Consider the following 17,822-nt stretch of genomic DNA (forward strand, 5'->3'; position numbering starts at 1 on the left):
GTCACTTAGGGTACACATATACAGAGAATGGGATCAATAGCTTCAGTGGTAACAAAATGTGAACAATACATCTTGACCTCTGTGACAAAAAGAATGTCAAGGTTAAAACCCATAAGAAACATTGGCATTTTTATGGTAGAGGTATCTGCCATAAAAATTTCAGGAAGCTGCAATCGAAATTGGTGGAGTTATTGCATTTTTTGTGTTTTCACATAGTGCACCCTGGTGGCCAAACTGTAAATGAGAACATGCTAGATTTTGAATTCAAAATTACCAGCTATCTGTTCTTACTACCAAAAAAATTCAGCACGCTGTGACCAATAATAAGTGAGATATCACACTTTTTGTGTTTTCGCATGACGCCCCCTGGTGGCCAAACCAGTAACGTTTCAAGGTTGAATGTCAGTTTATGAGTAACTGTCACTTAGGGTACACATATACAGAGAATGGGATCAATAGCTTCAGTGGTTACGGAATGTGAACAATTCGTCATTTTACAGGAACCTCTGTGACCTTGAAGAGAAGGTCAAGGTCATAACCCGTACAACATATTATGTCCCCTCTCAAGAGGTATGTGCCGTAAAAATTTCAGCAAGCTGCGATCAAAATTGTTGGAATTATTGCATTTTTGTGTTTTCACATAATGCCCCCTGGTGGCCAAACCATGAGTGAGATAACGCCAGATATTGAATTCAAATTTGCAAATCCCCTGTTCATACAACCAAAAAAATTTCAGTGAGCTGTGACCAATATTAAGCGAGATGCGAGATATCACACTTTTTGTGTTTTCCCTAACGCCCCCTGGTTGCCAAACCAGTAATGATATGAGGTTGAAAGTTGGTTTATGAGTTACTGTCACCTAGGGGTACACACGTACAGAGACTGGTATCAATAGCTTCCATGGTTACGAAATGTGAACATTTCGTCATTTTACACAAACTTTGACCTCTGTAACCTTGAAAAGAAGGTCAAGGTCAAAACCTGTAAGATGTATTATGTCTCCTCTCAAGAGGTATCTACAATAAAAATTTCAGCAAGATGCGATCAAAATTTGCGGAGTTATTGCATTTTTTGTGTCTTCACATATCGCTCCTTAGTGGCCAGTCCGTAAGTCAAAATGGGACGAAACCTTGACGAGGCACGCCTACACACCAGGGGGAGTCTACATATGAAATATGAACTTCCTAGCCCAAGCCGTTACTGAGAACAGCTCCGGACAAACTTGGCGGTCGTTCGTCACTTTACACGAACTTTGACCTCTGTGACCTTGAAAAGAAGGTCAAGGTCAAAACCCGTACAATATATTATGTCCCCTCTCAATAGGTATCTACAATAAAAATTTCAGCAAGATGCGATCAAAATTTGCGGAGTTATTGCATTTTTTGTGTCTTCACATATCGCCCCCTAGTGGCCAGTCCGTAAGTCAAAATGGGACGAAACCTTGACGAGGCACGCCTACCCACCAGGGGGAGTCTACATATGAAATATGAACTTCCTAGCCCAAGCCGTTACTGAGAACAGCTCCGGACAAACTTGGCAGCCGCCCGCCCGCCCGCCAAGGGGACGACAATACCCCTTTGCCCAATTCGGGCTGAGGGGTAAAAACTACCTCTTGCCAAGCAAATACTTGTTTTTGAAACAACGAATATCATTTTAATGACTGAAACTGAACCATTCAGACTATATTTATCGTAATTACTCCTGATCCTGCCAATTCAAATTTGCAACCTGTGCGTCCAGGTGCCCATAGCCGTATAGGCTAGCATTGTGCCAGTGTGCAATTTGAGCCCCTAGGAACTAAACGTCTTACAAATTGAGTGTGACGGAATTCGCATAACATAATGTCCCAGACTCTTAGGAGTCGGGGACATAAAAATTATCAAATGAAACGGCCAGGGGCCATTGTGCTCACCGTATAGATATTTGGTGCTTTGGAATTCAACCAGGTCAAGAAACATTGTACATGTATAGTATATAGGTCAAACCAAAGTCAGTATGACATGTGATGTATCGCTGCTGTTGAGACCAGATGGGTAAATCCAAAGAGCACAGCCAAGACCTTAGAAGACGTGTGGTTGATCATCACAAGGCAGGGTCCTCACTAGGCAAACATTGCTAGGCAGTTGAATCTACCCAGGTCTTCCGTTCAGACCATCGTCAAGAAGTACAGGGACCTCGGGACCACATTAACCAAGCCAAGGAGCGGAAAAAACGGAAACTGACCCCCAAAGGTGAACAGACCGTGGTGCGCAAGGTGAAGATAACCCCAGGTCAACAAAAATTGATTTCCAAGATAGCCACCTAATGATATGGCACCAAATAAATAAAAAATCAAGAAAATGTAAGATACAAGTCAGAAAAGACAAAAGGGAAAAGATAAAAAATAATAAAATAAAAAAAATATTTTTGGCCGTCCCTGACCGGGGTTTGAACTCACGACCTTTGGATTGCCACAACACGAAAAACACAAAACATGCAATTTCGGCCATATCTGTGTCTGCGTTGTGACCTCTGTGACCTTGACAAGTAGGTCAAATTAAAAACCCATATGATATATGATGTATCCTTGCTATGAGTACCTACCACAAAAGTTTTATCGAAAACAAGTCATCAATAAGCGAGATATCACACTTTTTAGATATCCACATTCGACCCCCTGGTGGCCAAATTAAGAATCAGATCGGACCGATATTCAGCACAAGAGGTTATCTGATATAGGGGGTTATATGTACCAAGTTTCAAGTTCATAGCTGTGGCGGTTGAGAAACGTGCCATAGTTACACTGAAACAGCCAATTTATGCCATTTGACCTCTGCAACCTTGAAAAGTAGGTCAAATTAAAAACCCGTACGATATATGATGTATCCTTGCTATGAGTACCCACCACGAAAGTTTTATTGAAAACAAGTTATTGATAAGCGAATTATCACACTTTTTAGGTACCCACATTCGGCCCCCTGGTGGCCACGTTGAGAATCAGATCAGACCGAAATTCAGCACCAGAGGTTATCTGGTATAGGGGGTTATATGTACTAAGTTTCAAGTTCATAGCTGTGGAGGTTGAAAAACGTGACATAGTTACACTGAAACAGCCAATTTACGCCATTTGACCTCTGTGACCTTGAAAAGTAGGTCAAATTAAAAACCTGTATGATATATGATGTATCCTTGCTATGAGTACCTACCACAAAAATTTCATTCCAAACAAGTCATTAATAAGCGAGATATCACACTTTTTAGATATCTACATTCAGCCCCCTGGTGGCCAAATGAAGAATCAGATCAGACCAAAATTTAGTGTCACAGGTCATCTGACCAAGGGAGTCCTGTGTACAAAGTTACAAGTTCATAGGCTTAGCGGTTAAGAAACGTGCCACTGTTTTTGAAACAGGATACGATGACGACGGACGACGACAGACGACGGACACTGCGGTATTGTATAGACTCCCCTACGGTGAGCCAAAGAGCCAAAAGGCACAATGGCACCATAAGACCTTCAAACCAACCAAAGAAAAAAAGTCTAGCCTCAATAGTTAAGGTTCCATATTTGCACTACACTCTGTGGCGGGTGGTACTCCTACCAAAGTTAGCATCACGCAATTTCACATTCTGCATCTCGCGGTTTATAATAAGCCTTCCTTCGAAACTTGTCTTTGTCCTTGTCTCTACAATATCTGTTCCTCCTCCATTTAATCAGCGACATGTGTGCAAGCTCCTCCTAAATATACATAGCCACAGATTTCTTGGGACAACTAAAGCATGGAAAAATGTATCTTGAAGTTGTATTATCAGGTTAGTATCATAATATGTAAACTGCTCTTACCAGTACACACAGAGTCAGACTTCATTACTTACATAAGCAGTTTCATCCTCAGCACTGTAGGCTAGCTTCACGATACCATAAGAACCCTGGAATTCAGACAAACATTATGCTTCAGGCCATGAGTTGAGAACAGTCAGAGAATACTACATGTCTGCGAAACCTACTATAAATACATTTATCTCTCAACTTTAAATTTTAAAAGGGTTTGTAGTTGGAATTTAATTGTGGGTCATGCAGCGGTCAATGTAAAACCTGCACCCGGGTCAGGCGTTCAACACTTAATCAACACTTCAGAAATTTTAATGCGCTCAGGGATCGACATTTTTCCACCCAAGGTGGTGCATTCGTTCACCAGGATTCACCACTCTAGGTTGGTTGCACAGGTCAGATTTCGACTGTTTTTCACCAATGAGAAAGCAGATTTACGTCAGGAAATCACCATATGAATGAAAAAAAGAAAATGAAACAGGCTGAAGGCAACAGTCACCTGGTCCGAACTATGAATTTGTGGTAAAAATCACTCTTGGAAAATTGGTGAAGGGAAAAAAATGGAAAAGTCATGCAAAATATATAAAATTGTTTCCATCTGAAACTTTTAGCAATGTTAATATGCACATTTTTTTTGTCTTTGTTTAAACTATTTCTAGGATCTTTTCACTAAAGAATCCCAATTTTTTACGACACTTTTTGGGACTAGTCTTTCCAATCAAACACCGTCTCCAGCCCAGGAGAACCTAAAAAGTTTGACAAGGCGGCCAAAACGATCCGCATTCCATACAGTGCCATCAGACATCGAATCGAGCACTCTTGTGATGAGCTGAAGGTCCTGATCACCAGACATGCGCCGCCTGGAATAATGCCATGCGCCAGGCATTCGACAAAACTATTTCTTTTTAAGTCTAGGCTGTTGACAATTTTTCATCATCATCTATTTATGCTATCGCCACGAAACAGTCAGTAGAAAAAAATTAGTCGCTTTGACATTGTCGCTACATCGACGTCGATGTAGCATCGATCCCATATCAGGGGGGTGCAGGGGTTACATTGACTGCTGCATCAGAAAAATAGGAATGCAGTTACTTTGCCGTAGTACAGTTATCATGCATGGTAATTTGCTGAAACTTTGGATATACGGTATTCAGATATCTCTCTACACAACGGAAATGTTAAATATTGATATTCAGTATGTTTTTATGCAATTGGAAATTTTCAAATTCAATGACATAGACCTTCAACTCAGATCCAGGGATCAACCACAAGAAAATATTCTAAAACATCTAGATTTATAATGAACCGCAGTTTACAGTGTAAGTGCACTAAGCGCCCACTGTGCCTCGTTTTGAATTCAGCGGTTATGGTTAGGCCACCATAACCGCTCGGGTTGGTGCAAAATATGAAAGCAGTCGAAAAGTGTTTAAAACCACATTATTCGCTACCTAATTGAGATGTTTTAGGATAGAAATTGATACCTCACTGTCGGTATTGATTGTCTCACCAAAACTGCTTGGGTCGAGCTAAAATGTTGACTAAAACTTTATGGTGCACTTTTCATCAAAAGTATAAATTTACAAGGTATCATTTCTCATAATGTTTAAGGTGAATATTTGACATATCGAACATGTCAAAACACAAAACTAGTTAGCTAATTCTGAAAACAATGGTTACTGAGGGTTTAACTCTTTTACTATAAGGTCATTGTTTTATTAATCAAGTATGTTCAAACAAGTTGGAGACGCTTGATTGGCAAGTGTAATTAGTATAAGTCTTTCAATCAGAAACATGTTTGATTTGTCAAAGTTTGTATTATGTCTCCTTGGTGATTTTGTGTTGTTATAGTTTTTATGGTAAATCAAAGATTGTATATGGTCATTCAGGTCTTGGACTCCAGCCTGGGAACACACATATTTGGACTTCCAATCTGTATTTGTAATTGTAACTATCAATGTATTAGCTTTCATGAAAGTTTATTGAATTAGAAGAAGTGAACAGAACCTACAGGACTCCAATTTATTTCTACCGCTAGTCTCCTTCCCTTTTCCCCCATAATATTTGGTGGAGAACCCAAAGGATCCCAGAGAAACAAGAGGAAGACGCCAAGCGAGTGACTCAGCTCATCATGACGATATCGACGCTACCTCAGAGTATCACATCGGTGATAGCCACTCTTGGATTGACCAGTATGCCAAACGAATGGGATATCTCAGCAACTGCAGAAGGAACGTCGCTAACTCTCTTCTGGAACGCTGATGGAGCTTTAAAACGAACTGCTGCACCTCTAAGGATCAAAGGTTTGAAATCACCTTCAACACTTCGTCGTGATAAAAACCGTATGGAACTGTATTTACAGAAAATCAAAGGACGAAACGTGAGTGACAATCCAATTAGCATGCCTTCACGGAAGATGGTTTCATCAATAGCCAAGCCAACTTTTGCAGAGACACATGTCGACAATCCAGAGGACTTCTCCCATCAAGAAGATTTTACATCAATTCAAATTAGGACTAGGAGTGTGTCATCACAAACTGATGCAGACTCCGTGCCTACGAGAGTGTCGGTTGGTGTTCAGTGCAAACCAGAAACAAACACCTATGCGAGTCAGTTTGCTCCAGAGACTCACACCGTGACAGTACAATGCAGCCAAGAAAAGGTCTCAAAGTCAGTACAGTATGTGTGCAGCAGCACGTCTGTTTCTGTACAAGTTGCCTCTGAGCGCAACTCAGCATCCGTCCAGTGTGATATGGCTAGTCAGTCCGACAAAGACAAGGGGAGGGCGGACAGAAAACCCTCACCAGTTTTCGACTCGGGACACGAGCATGTGATGCCAATCCAGATTGTGCACGGTGATGAATTACAGAAAGATTCAATGAACAGTTTGGCCAAGAAATTTAATTCATGTGGAAATGAAATTGGTAATAATGATGTGATAAGTGTCTTGAGTATCTACCAAGGACAACATCCGATGAATATGTTTCCACAATATCCCATTTATAGGATACCGAACAGGGATTTACTTGGTTGCACACAGTACATCGCTATCCCTATCCAGTCACTAAATGGATGTGAGAGTAAAACTATTTTCTTGCCAAATCGATGCACAATAGCGGACTGCATCAGAGAGTATTCAGAGTTTGATACGTCTCTAAATGAACAGGATGTTTTTGTATATTTTGATCACCCAAGACTAAAGCGAACATTCACATTAGGAAGCAACGCCCCACTCCGTCGATTGCCAAGCACAGGAACACAAATGATTGGACCTAAAGGTGGCCTTTGTAATCAAGTTAGCATCACCATGGACTTCAGTAAGGCAAATGCAATGTTAAATTTAAGATACTGAACAAAAACAAAAAGAGTAGGGTTTCAGATGTGTGGACAACTGGAATTTGCAGGAGCAAATCTCTTAAAACAACAGGAGTATTTTATGGGGTAAATTTTGTTATCACATGACACTGAATATAAACTGAATTTTAGAACAATGAAATGATTTGATCTGCGTTTGACATTTATACTGGACTTCTGGCCACATTCTGAAGACGCAACTATTTTCATCTGCCTCGAAAAAGATGTTATGAATTATAAAATTGACTTTCATTTTGATGAGTTTATGTGCACAATATAGCTATTTTGACTATGGAATAGTGTGAAGAATTATGTTCACTTATTGAATTTCATGTTACTTCATTTTGCAATTTCATGTATACTTTTATATGGTTTCGTCTTTAGTGACTTCATTTTGTAATTTCATCTATACTGCTATTTAATCTTGTCTTTTGTAGACAGCATATAATTCGCAGGAGCGAATTTGATTTTTAAAACAACAGGAGTCTTTTATGGTGCACTTTTCATCAAAAGTATAAATTTACAAGGTATCATTTCTCATAATGTTTAAGGTGAATATTTGACATATCGAACATGTCAAAACACAAAACTAGTTAGCTAATTCTGAAAACAATGGTTACTGAGGGTTTAACTCTTTTACTATAAGGTCATTGTTTTATTAATCAAGTATGTTCAAACAAGTTGGAGACGCTTGATTGGCAAGTGTAATTAGTATAAGTCTTTCAATCAGAAACATGTTTGATTTGTCAAAGTTTGTATTATGTCTCCTTGGTGATTTTGTGTTGTTATAGTTTTCATGGTAAATCAAAGATCGTATATGGTCATTCAGGTCTTGGACTCCAGCCTGGGAACACACATATTTGGACTTCCAATCTGTATTTGTAATTGTAACTATCAATGTATTAGCTTTCATGAAAGTTTATTGAATTAGAAGAAGTGAACAGAACCTACAGGACTCCAATTTATTTCTACCGCTAGTCTCCTTCCCTTTTCCCCCATAATAAAAACCTCAGCTATACATCGCTATTGGTCTAAATTTTAGCTCTGGTGAGACAACCAACACTGACAGTGAGGTATCAATTCCTTAAACAATGAAACAGCCAGGGGCCATTGTGCTCACCGTATAGATATTTGGTGCTTTGGAATTCATCCAGATTAAGAAACATTGTACATGTATAGTATATAGGTCAAACCAAAGTCGGTATGACATGTGATGTATCGTTGCTTGGAGTAAGTACCATAAGAACATCATCAAAAACAAGTCACTAATAAACGAGACCTTGAAAAGCAGGTCAGATCAAAAACTCATATGATATGTGATGTATCCTTGCTAGGAAAACCTACCATAACAATGTTATTGAAAACGAATCACTAAAAATAAGCAAGATATTGCACTTCTTACTTTTTCCATTATGGCCCCCTGGTGACCGAATAAAGAATCAGATCGGGCCAAAATTCGGCATCAGAGGTTATCTGATGTAGGGGGTTATATGCACCAAGTTTCAAGTTCATAGCTTTACTGGTTAAGAAACGTGCCATAGTTTACACTCTAACGGCCAATTTACGCCATATGACCTCTGTGACCTTGAAAGTAGGTCAAATTGAAAACCCGTAAGATATGTGATGTATTCTTCCTAAGAGTACCTACCATAAAAATTTTATCGAAAACAAGTCACTTATAAGCGAGATATCACACTTTTTAGATTTCTTTTGGCCCTCTGGTGGCAAAGTTGAGAATCAGATCAAACTGAAATTCAGCACCAGAGGCTATGTGATATAGGGGGTTATATGTACCAAGTTTCAAGTTCATAACTTTAGTGGTTAAGAAACGTGCCATAGTTTACACTCTAACGGCCAATTTACGCCATATGACCTCTGTGACCTTAAAAAGTAGGTCAAATTAAAAACCCGTATGATATAAGATGTATATTTGCTATGAGTACCTACAACAAAAGTTTCATTGAAAACAAGTCACTAATAAGCGAGATATCACACTTTTTAGATATCGACATTTGGCCTCCTGGTGGCCAAGTTGAGAATCAGATCGAACCGAAATTCAGTGTCAGAGGTCACCTGACCTAGGGGGTGCTCTGTACAAAGTTTCAAGTTCATAGCCCTAGCGGTTAAGAAACGTGCCACTGTTTCTGAAACAGGATACGACGGATGACGACGACAACGACGACGCCGCCGCCGCCGACGGACATAGCGCTATCGTATAGACTCCCCTTACGATGAGCCAAAAATATTAGGTCTCGTTAGGGAGTTTTTCCCAAATGTACACGATGATGACGTGCCCCATTAACAGGACGTAACATCTATTTTAAAATGCGTTTCCAAAGTGAATGCACGTGGACAACCCATTTGTGCCGTATATCACTGGAAACGCCCGATTCCCCTGATTCTGCAGGATGTTAAATCGGGCATTTTATTTCTTTAAATAAATCAAAAGCGTCGCATTTGCTCCTAGCTCTGTTCACCATCCCAAATGGCAATATTGCCAATTGGGCCGGACAATCACGAAAACCCCCAAATATTATAAATTTCTTCCTGAATAATTCTTACAGTGACCAATCTCCCATGAAAGACAGTTGCTTACGCTACACAAAAATTTTAAAAAATCGAGGGTCAACCATTGAACTTTTGAGATATGTTGAATTTTGCACAAATCAGCGAAAAACGCACCAACTGGCACTGGACGGCATTTCAACACGGGGCCGATGCACATCCCAAGTTCAGTGTAAACATATGTCGGCAACAACAGTAAAATGCGTAGTTTGTTGTTAGCCGCCTATTGAGTAGCGCTCTAGGTTTTAGAAACTCCAAAAAAACATGTCTTTGCCAAAACAACTGCTGAATCAACACTGACATACTGTGAGGACCGAGAAATCAATGATTTTAGGAACTACTGTGAGGGGGGGGGGGGGGGGGGGCCGCGCATGAATAAAAAAAAAACAACTCCCTAATGAGACCTTAGGTCCAAAATATTGATCTGTGACCTTGACCTTCTGCAACCAAGAATTATGCAAAGAGGCATTTAAAGAGTAAACACATCATGGGTAAAATCGCACAGCTCTTATCGGTAAAGATCATTAATGATATATTTTATCATCAGTCACTAATTGGCCAAATAATGTGCCGGAGAATTACCACATGAAATACTCTAAACCCAGATACGTTAGCCACCATGCACCCGTTGTTTATATGTTTGCAGATAATCGTGAAAGGAAAAGCTTGGAAAAAATGTTTCAGGTTTGTCAGCTGAAGATTCACCAAAGGCAATGTAAATAGGCCATTCAAGAGGAAAATGACACCGCACCAAGAAAATGAACCAGAAATAGGCTAAGTTGGCTTCTCAGGTCATTTCTCAATTACAACAATTACAATTATTTTCATTGCTCTACTATTAAATGTACAGATAGGACAGCATTTAAATGGCCATTAGGTCAACAAGCTACAGCAAGTAAAAGCAGTATTTCCACTTGAAATGGATAGTTGTTTGAGCAATTCAACAAAAAACCTTCAGAGTATCTTTCAAAATGTCAGGCATTGAACTTAATGGGTACCCAAAATAAAACTCTGTGGCAACTCAGAAGATTTTCTCGCGGGTTAGAGTTAATCTGTCCTATCACCTGTCTTATGTACTGACAAGGCAACTCCTTTTATGACTAAACACAGTATTTCAATAGCAATGCAGAGGTGACTTGCACATAACAAGTTCACTAAGTTGACCAGATCAATTATAATGTGCAAAATCGTGCAGGAGGTTGTCTGATCAATGACTAAAACCAGAGGAGATGCGTTACAACCATTCAATCCAACTGGAAACTGATGCTGGGATGACAGGCAGGAACTTCTTTTCATAATTTTATGAACACACATGGGTACTCGTTGATGTCATTTGTTTGCTATTTAGCCCACTCTAGTCTTAGAAAATGACTTGTTTGTTTTTCATGTCATGTCATGTGAAGAGTGACATGTTACATGAGACAAGACAAACTTTATGGGTAAACCTGGCCTCACATGCAGAATGTAGGTTAGATAAAGTAGTCCCAAAATGATGCAACTCCCATTTGGCACTGGAATTTTAGGGATAAAACACAAATCAATACAATGGACTATTCATTAACGAACCAACTTTAAAAGTTGTCTTACCTTGCCAATCTCATCCTTAAGTTTGTACTGGTTCAACTGAATGTATCCATCTGCATCATCTGATATTGACACTGACCGAGACTCCTTGGTCGGCTGCCGGCGTAATCGGGGTGACATCGTTGGCGATCCATAGGGAGAGTAAGGCAATGATGGAAAAATCGGATGAGTCTTTTTATTTCCTGAGGTAAAGCGATCTTCGCTATGACTGTACATTATTTTAGGTGTATGCCGAGCAGGGGCTTTAGCACCACTTTTTGTAATAGAGTTACTTTTCTGACTCGGTGTTGGACTTTCCTCCTGACCGCTCATAGAATTATAGTTTGAAGAGTTGGGGGAATGAACTTGTGGATCAACCTGTGAAACTGATGCATCAACCTGTCCCACAGCTGCAGGGACATTCAAATAACCAACAGGGCCAATACATTTAGTCTTGCTCCCAGTCTGTCCCCCATTCCCTATCACTTCATTTGGCTCTTCGTTATCATGTGACGTACTCCGCCCAGAGTCCCTTGTTAGATTTGAAACATTTCTGCATAATGATGCTTTACTTTTCCGCATTTGTGATTCAAGTTCATCCTTTGTTTTGCAATTTGCTCCTAAAGAATGGCCATTTGGCCTTGTACTCCCACTGGCCATTTTGCTGCAAGTCTGTTTTCTCTCCTTCGGTGGGGAATGACTGGTGTCACCTATCGGTTTACCTTGGCTATCGACATGCCCATATCTACAAACAGAAAAGAAATGTATATTTTATATGGTGTCTCATGTGAGTAACATGCATTTTGATTTTATCACTGACTTATAAACCTGATATTGTTTCACATCAAGGCCAATGTTCATATGTCAGCTCAGCATACTTTAACACTTTAGGTACCAGACAGATTATGATAAATTCAGCTTTTCTCTCAGAGGTCTTCAGCATTTTCCTGGAATTTCTTATTTTCTTGTAAAGAGATGAGAAAGTTGTGATAAATGCATCAAAAGTGATAATTATATTAATGTGCTTGATGTCCTCTATATGATACAGTGATAAAAACAGTAAACATTTGCAAGGGGTAGCAAATTAAAGCCTTGAGGCCTAACCCCCCCCCCCCCCCACTTACATCCCCGCCCCCTTGGCCATGTCAATTTTATTACCCTAAACTTAATTGAAACACTATGCAGGATCCATAGTTATTTCATAAAACACAACAAACCAGATTCCCAGCTATCTCAACGGTAATTATAAAGGGTTACTTCTGGCTACGCATGGCTGACCTCAACTAAAAAACATTTCAGAGCAAATTTCGTGAAATAATTTCACAGGACCATATCAAACTCAACTTACTATGTGTTCCTGACCACATAGTGTCACTGAAGACAATTTAAGTTCCTAACCTAGCCTTTAGATGGAGTTCAAAGCAAAATCCAAGGCAGGTGAGTTTCGGGGGTACTGCGCCTAAAGGATTAGTTTCTATCATTCAGGGATATATCTAGAACAATTTGGAACGGTGGCCCGCCGTGCCCCTAAAGTGATGCGCCGTTCTGCCCTTAACTCTTTCAGTGCCCAGGATTTGGGCATTTTTGGGCATTGTCATTACCCAAAAACTCACAAAAATAATTGAGATACACTCATCAAAATTCTTCAAAACCTTTGTCTTTACCTCCTGTTTCAATAAAACAGCAGTAATAAGTAGGGGCATACTAAGATTATGTTCTAAATTTTTTTGAGGGAGTGGTATTTTTGGCCGATTTTCACCATTTTTCACCTAAAATGAGGGGTGGCAAACCCCACCCCACCCTCTCAGTCGAAAAAATTATTCAATTTGGACGCCCCAGGCCAGAGAAACCATATGAACCACATTTGAGTAGCTGGGGACATCTGGTGTCGTCTGGAGGAACTAAAATACCTTAATATTTAGGACGTACATGTACGTCCTTGGCACTGAAAGAGTTAACTGTTCCAAAGGCCACATGTCTGCCCTTAAAACCCACAAAGATGCGCCATCCATGCCCCTATCATTAGCGCCGTGCATGCCCCTTGCGTCCACCTTGCCCTCAATACCCCTATCAGATGAAACTATCCCGATTTTACCTCCAAATCACTTCCGTGTCTTGTGCCGATGTTGGAATAATTTACTCAACGCCACTGGTCGTTTGGCACCAAGATAGTCATTCTCGCTTCCAGGACCAATATACTATGACAACGGTACACAAATAACAGTCACACAAATCGGCGGACGAGGTCGCCAAAGAGAAACATAAACAAACGGCCTACTGTGTATTGTCTGCTCAGTATTACCTCACCGAGGCAATTGTATTGTATGCAGCGGGCGATAAGTGCGCTCCGCGGCCATTTATATTACTAAAGAAGCTCCACGTGCTTACTGTTTGGCGCGCTGATGCAAAGATGCGGCCTGTCGACTGATTGAAAGCTGATTGGAGTGTATGGAGTGCTTTTAAGTTGACAATGGCGTTGACCTAACAAGAGGCCCAAGGGCCTGGCGCTCAGCTGGATGACCTAATAACATATAAATGAGGGTGTAAAATAGTAAATATCGGCTTTATACTACTGTTTGAAGGTCAAGAGAACACGTTATACCACTACAATTTCCAATGCAGAGCTGCCAGCTGGATGAAATATGATTGAACTAATCAGCCATGGTATGTAAATATTACAGGAGGCAACGGAAGATATCCCTAGTTCAGTATGTTGTATCGGTAGCTTTACAGAAAAGAAGTGTCAGAGAAGATGAGATTTCTCCATGGACAACTGTGGTATGTCCAGGCTGGGTTGTACAGCACAAGGATACAAAATGCTGTCTGTAATTGAGAGGTATCCTGATTTAACAGAGGTCAAAATAAATAGAAATGACCAGTTTGGGACTAACACCACTGTCTTTTTTTTTTAATAAGGTAGAGATTACAGGAGTCAACAAAATTAATTTTATTGAGAGAAATTGACCTGTCCTGCAGGTGATTGGAATTTACAATACAAAGGGTCGTTTTCATGACATTGTGCTCTACTGCGTATCCCTAGTGAGTCGATCGGGAACCAATCTATCCTTGGCGCAGACAGGTTCAAATTGGCTATATCTTGAATAGATTGAATTGCGATGAAAATCTAATGCAATAAAGGAGCAATATCGAAGAGACAAATTAATCAAACCAATTGTCCACAGACTCGGACCCTGCAATGGCGTGATGTATGCGTGCATATAAAAGTATATCAATTGGTCCGATAGAGATGATGAGGCAATGTCAATATGCCTCGTTCCTTAGTCAGCAATATGCCCCTTTTTATACGGAGAAAAAGGAGAAACCAGATAGGCCTTCACATCTCGGCTTCCAAATGGCTCGAACCAACTGTTAAATAATGAGGTCGTCGCTTCAATTTCGCAAAGAAAGTTGACTCCATTCGAAGGTTGTTTTGACCAAATTCTGTTGAACTCATCGTTATGAGGGCATTTGAACACATTCTCGTTGATCTTTTCTATAAACGTGTGAAGTTTCGTACCAAAATACGTTTCCGTAAAGGCTTAAAAAAGAAAATTCGTCACTTACAAAATCATCGCTCCGGTAGAAATAAAAATGTCACCGCCATTTTCTTGACGATAGTACTCCAGGTAACCTCGGCGGGAAATTTAAAGCGGGGTCATCCGGGGTCAAACAACAGTTTTGCTCACTACCGCCAACTGGTGATATAAATCGACACTAATCTATTTTAAATCAAAACTTCTGTATCATGAAGACCTTTTCAACTTTATTTCAAGCTTTTATCTGCTGGAATAGAGCGTCAAAAAATTGTTTTTTCATTTACGCATTTTGCCCCCTGGGGAGCTGAATTTGAGTCGAATCGCCCAAATTTTTTTCCTAAAGCAACATTTTCTGCGGTGTTTATAAGCAAGACTAGATTTGAAGTGCCTCGGTTGTATGATTACAAAATGCCCAACTTTGACTTTGACTTTGTCAGCTGAGCTAAAAACAAATCGGTATGATATAAAAAATGGTGCTCCTTCTCGTCGGGCGATCCTCTAGGACAATTCCCCCAGGACAGTTTTTGATTGATTTTTCACCACCATGATCTCATGAAATTTTTCTAGGGCAACGAGGGCAATTTTTACTGGGCGGGGGCAATTTTACGGCAGGCAATTTCACGGGGGGGGGGGGGGCGGTTTTACCGGGGGCAATTCCACGGGGGGGGAAATTTCACTGGGGGAATTTGACTGGGGGGTAATTGCCTAGGGGGAGTTGTCGGGGGGCAATTGACCGGGGGGAATTGTCCTGATCCCATATCGCCCTCCACGGCGGGCACCATTTTTATAATATTATGCCATTAACATTAATTTACCGAATCCTGCAATAAATATTAACAACTTGATCTTTCAGTTCAGGTTTAGAACATTCATTTGGATCGTTTAGTTAGGCTTGTTTTATTTGGCTCATTTTAACATTTACATACTATCATCTACTACAGGTTGTCCGGGAATGCTACACTCCATGGCGGACCAACTGGAGAGACATCCTTCCGGGATGATTCCTCCCCGCACCATTTCCAATGATTTTACGTTTATTTCGCAACCCAGCATTTGTCCCTGAACATAGTGCCAAATGCAGCCAGCCAGCATACTTCAAGAGGCCATGAGATTCCCTATGACAAAGGTGTGGGGTATATTTCCAAGCAAAAAGCTTTGCTCATTCATCATAAAATTGGGCATATGCAACCGGTTAACCGTGTTCCCGTGAACCCAGAGCCGACGAGCAAAACGCAATGGAAGAGAGTTCAAAAGATGAGGATGCGCTCGCCGATGCAGCCTCAGAGGTGAACCTATCGGGGTATTCAGGAACAAATTTGAAGCACTGGAAAACCCTTTGTTTAGGCAGTTAGTCCCTCAAGTTAGCTTTAATAATAGTTCAGTGCTCGTTTACATTTACTTGTAGCCTACATAATGTTGAATTAGGTTCAATTTCAAGTCTGTATTCAAGACTATTATGACCATGCTGACACAATCGGTCGAACAATCAATTTGATTTGATTTGACTACGGCAATTTGGCAAATTGTGGGATAATAATTGGCGCTTCGTGCACAGACAGCTTAAACTCTGCTTATGCGAATCAGGAGGGAGTACTAGTAGATACAATTTTGTATTCATACATTTCATTTCTTGTTTGAATAAAGAACAAGAGGCCCAAGGGCCTGGCGCTCAGCTGAAATATATGAACATGGAAAGTACCCGATAGATCTCTTTCAACCTCAGTTTTGTCAATATATCAGGCAAACATACCAAAGTAAAAAGACTTTTAAATGGTGACAAATATGCCACTTATTAGTCAAATCTAAGTGCCTAAGCCAGGCTGACCTTGAAAAGTAGGTCAAATAGAAAGCCCATGTGATATCATGTAAAGGAGACTTATTGTACACCAACCATAAAATTCATGTCACTCTGGATACAGCAAAGGCTTTAAAATAGAAAAAAAAAACCAAGATGGCCGCCCACCAAATTATTCAAAAAAGTAAAGAAAATGTATTTACAAGTGAAAAAAGTAAAAATTAAAAAAAAAAAAAAATTGACCCGAAGTGGGATTGGAACCCACAACCTTCAGAGTCATACAAGAGCGGGAAATTCAAATCAAGCTTAAACTAGGTCAACACAGATTTTGGCTCAGTAACGCCAACTGGTAGTATCAATCAAAACTACTCTTAGTAGTTTCAAGACCTACATGCATGCGGTCCTTTTCAACTTTATTTCAAGCTTCTATCTGCTTGAATAAAGCGCCAAAAAATTGTTTTGTGATTTAGGCTTTTTGCCCCCTGGTGGCCAAACTGTTAATCCTGCCGGACCCACACTTGGTCTATTCAGGAGTCCTGAAGGGTCTAAATGGCTTATAGGGAAAATCTATCGCCTATCCGCCATAGTTTTGAAACGTGCCTGTTTAACGGACAGACAGACAGACAGACAGACAGACAGACAGACAGACAGACGGACATTCATTCTACCATTTACTCATATGAATAGCTCAGCTTGTCAGCTGAGCTAAAAAACCATTTCCATATGTGACCCACCACAGCAAAATGAGTCGCCTCTTGCTTCGAGCTTGACATGTTGAGACGGACTGATTGTTCATTTCACTTTTGTCTGCCTTTTGAGTGTTTCAATTTCTTCTATTATGTCCTGGTGTCATTTTAGCCTCATCTTCTGTGCGACACGCGACCCTTTTTGTCGTGGTGGGTCACATAGTGTTTATTTCTGATTTACTTTCATTTAATACATTACAATAAGATGTTCAATATCGACAATATATGCCGGTCACAACAACTTTAGAGAACACTTTAAGCCAATTCTTTTGAACATATCTGCCTATTCTGGTGTACATGCTACACAACACAGCACATGCAATGATCTTTACAACTTATGCAGATATGAAGACTATGCAACTGATGTAGAAATAAGGACAATTTGTACCCTGAATTAGGCATAGGACTACAAAAACACTATTTTCTCTATTTATTCAGGACAGCTACACGGATAC

The 17,822-nt window shown here is 40.2% G+C and overlaps 2 protein-coding genes across 3 annotated transcripts in view; both read right to left on the bottom strand.

Moving 5' to 3' along the window:
- Positions 1-17,822, bottom strand: part of LOC135482654 (calcium/calmodulin-dependent protein kinase kinase 1-like) — a 300,476-nt gene that overhangs the window by 155,281 nt on the left and 127,373 nt on the right. For both annotated transcript variants that reach the window (XM_064762904.1, XM_064762905.1), the window contains 2 exons: positions 11,315-12,035; positions 3,856-3,909 (listed from right to left, as the gene is read on the bottom strand). In XM_064762904.1, the coding sequence (XP_064618974.1) occupies positions 3,856-3,909; positions 11,315-12,035 (775 nt within the window). The remainder of the gene's footprint in view (positions 1-3,855; positions 3,910-11,314; positions 12,036-17,822) is intronic.
- Positions 1-17,822, bottom strand: part of LOC135482655 (developmentally-regulated GTP-binding protein 1) — a 520,179-nt gene that overhangs the window by 117,148 nt on the left and 385,209 nt on the right. The gene's annotated exons all lie outside the window — the stretch shown is intronic.

Source organism: Lineus longissimus, chromosome 2 (assembly GCF_910592395.1).
Source record: "Lineus longissimus chromosome 2, tnLinLong1.2, whole genome shotgun sequence".
Lineage (NCBI taxonomy): Eukaryota > Metazoa > Nemertea > Pilidiophora > Heteronemertea > Lineidae > Lineus > Lineus longissimus.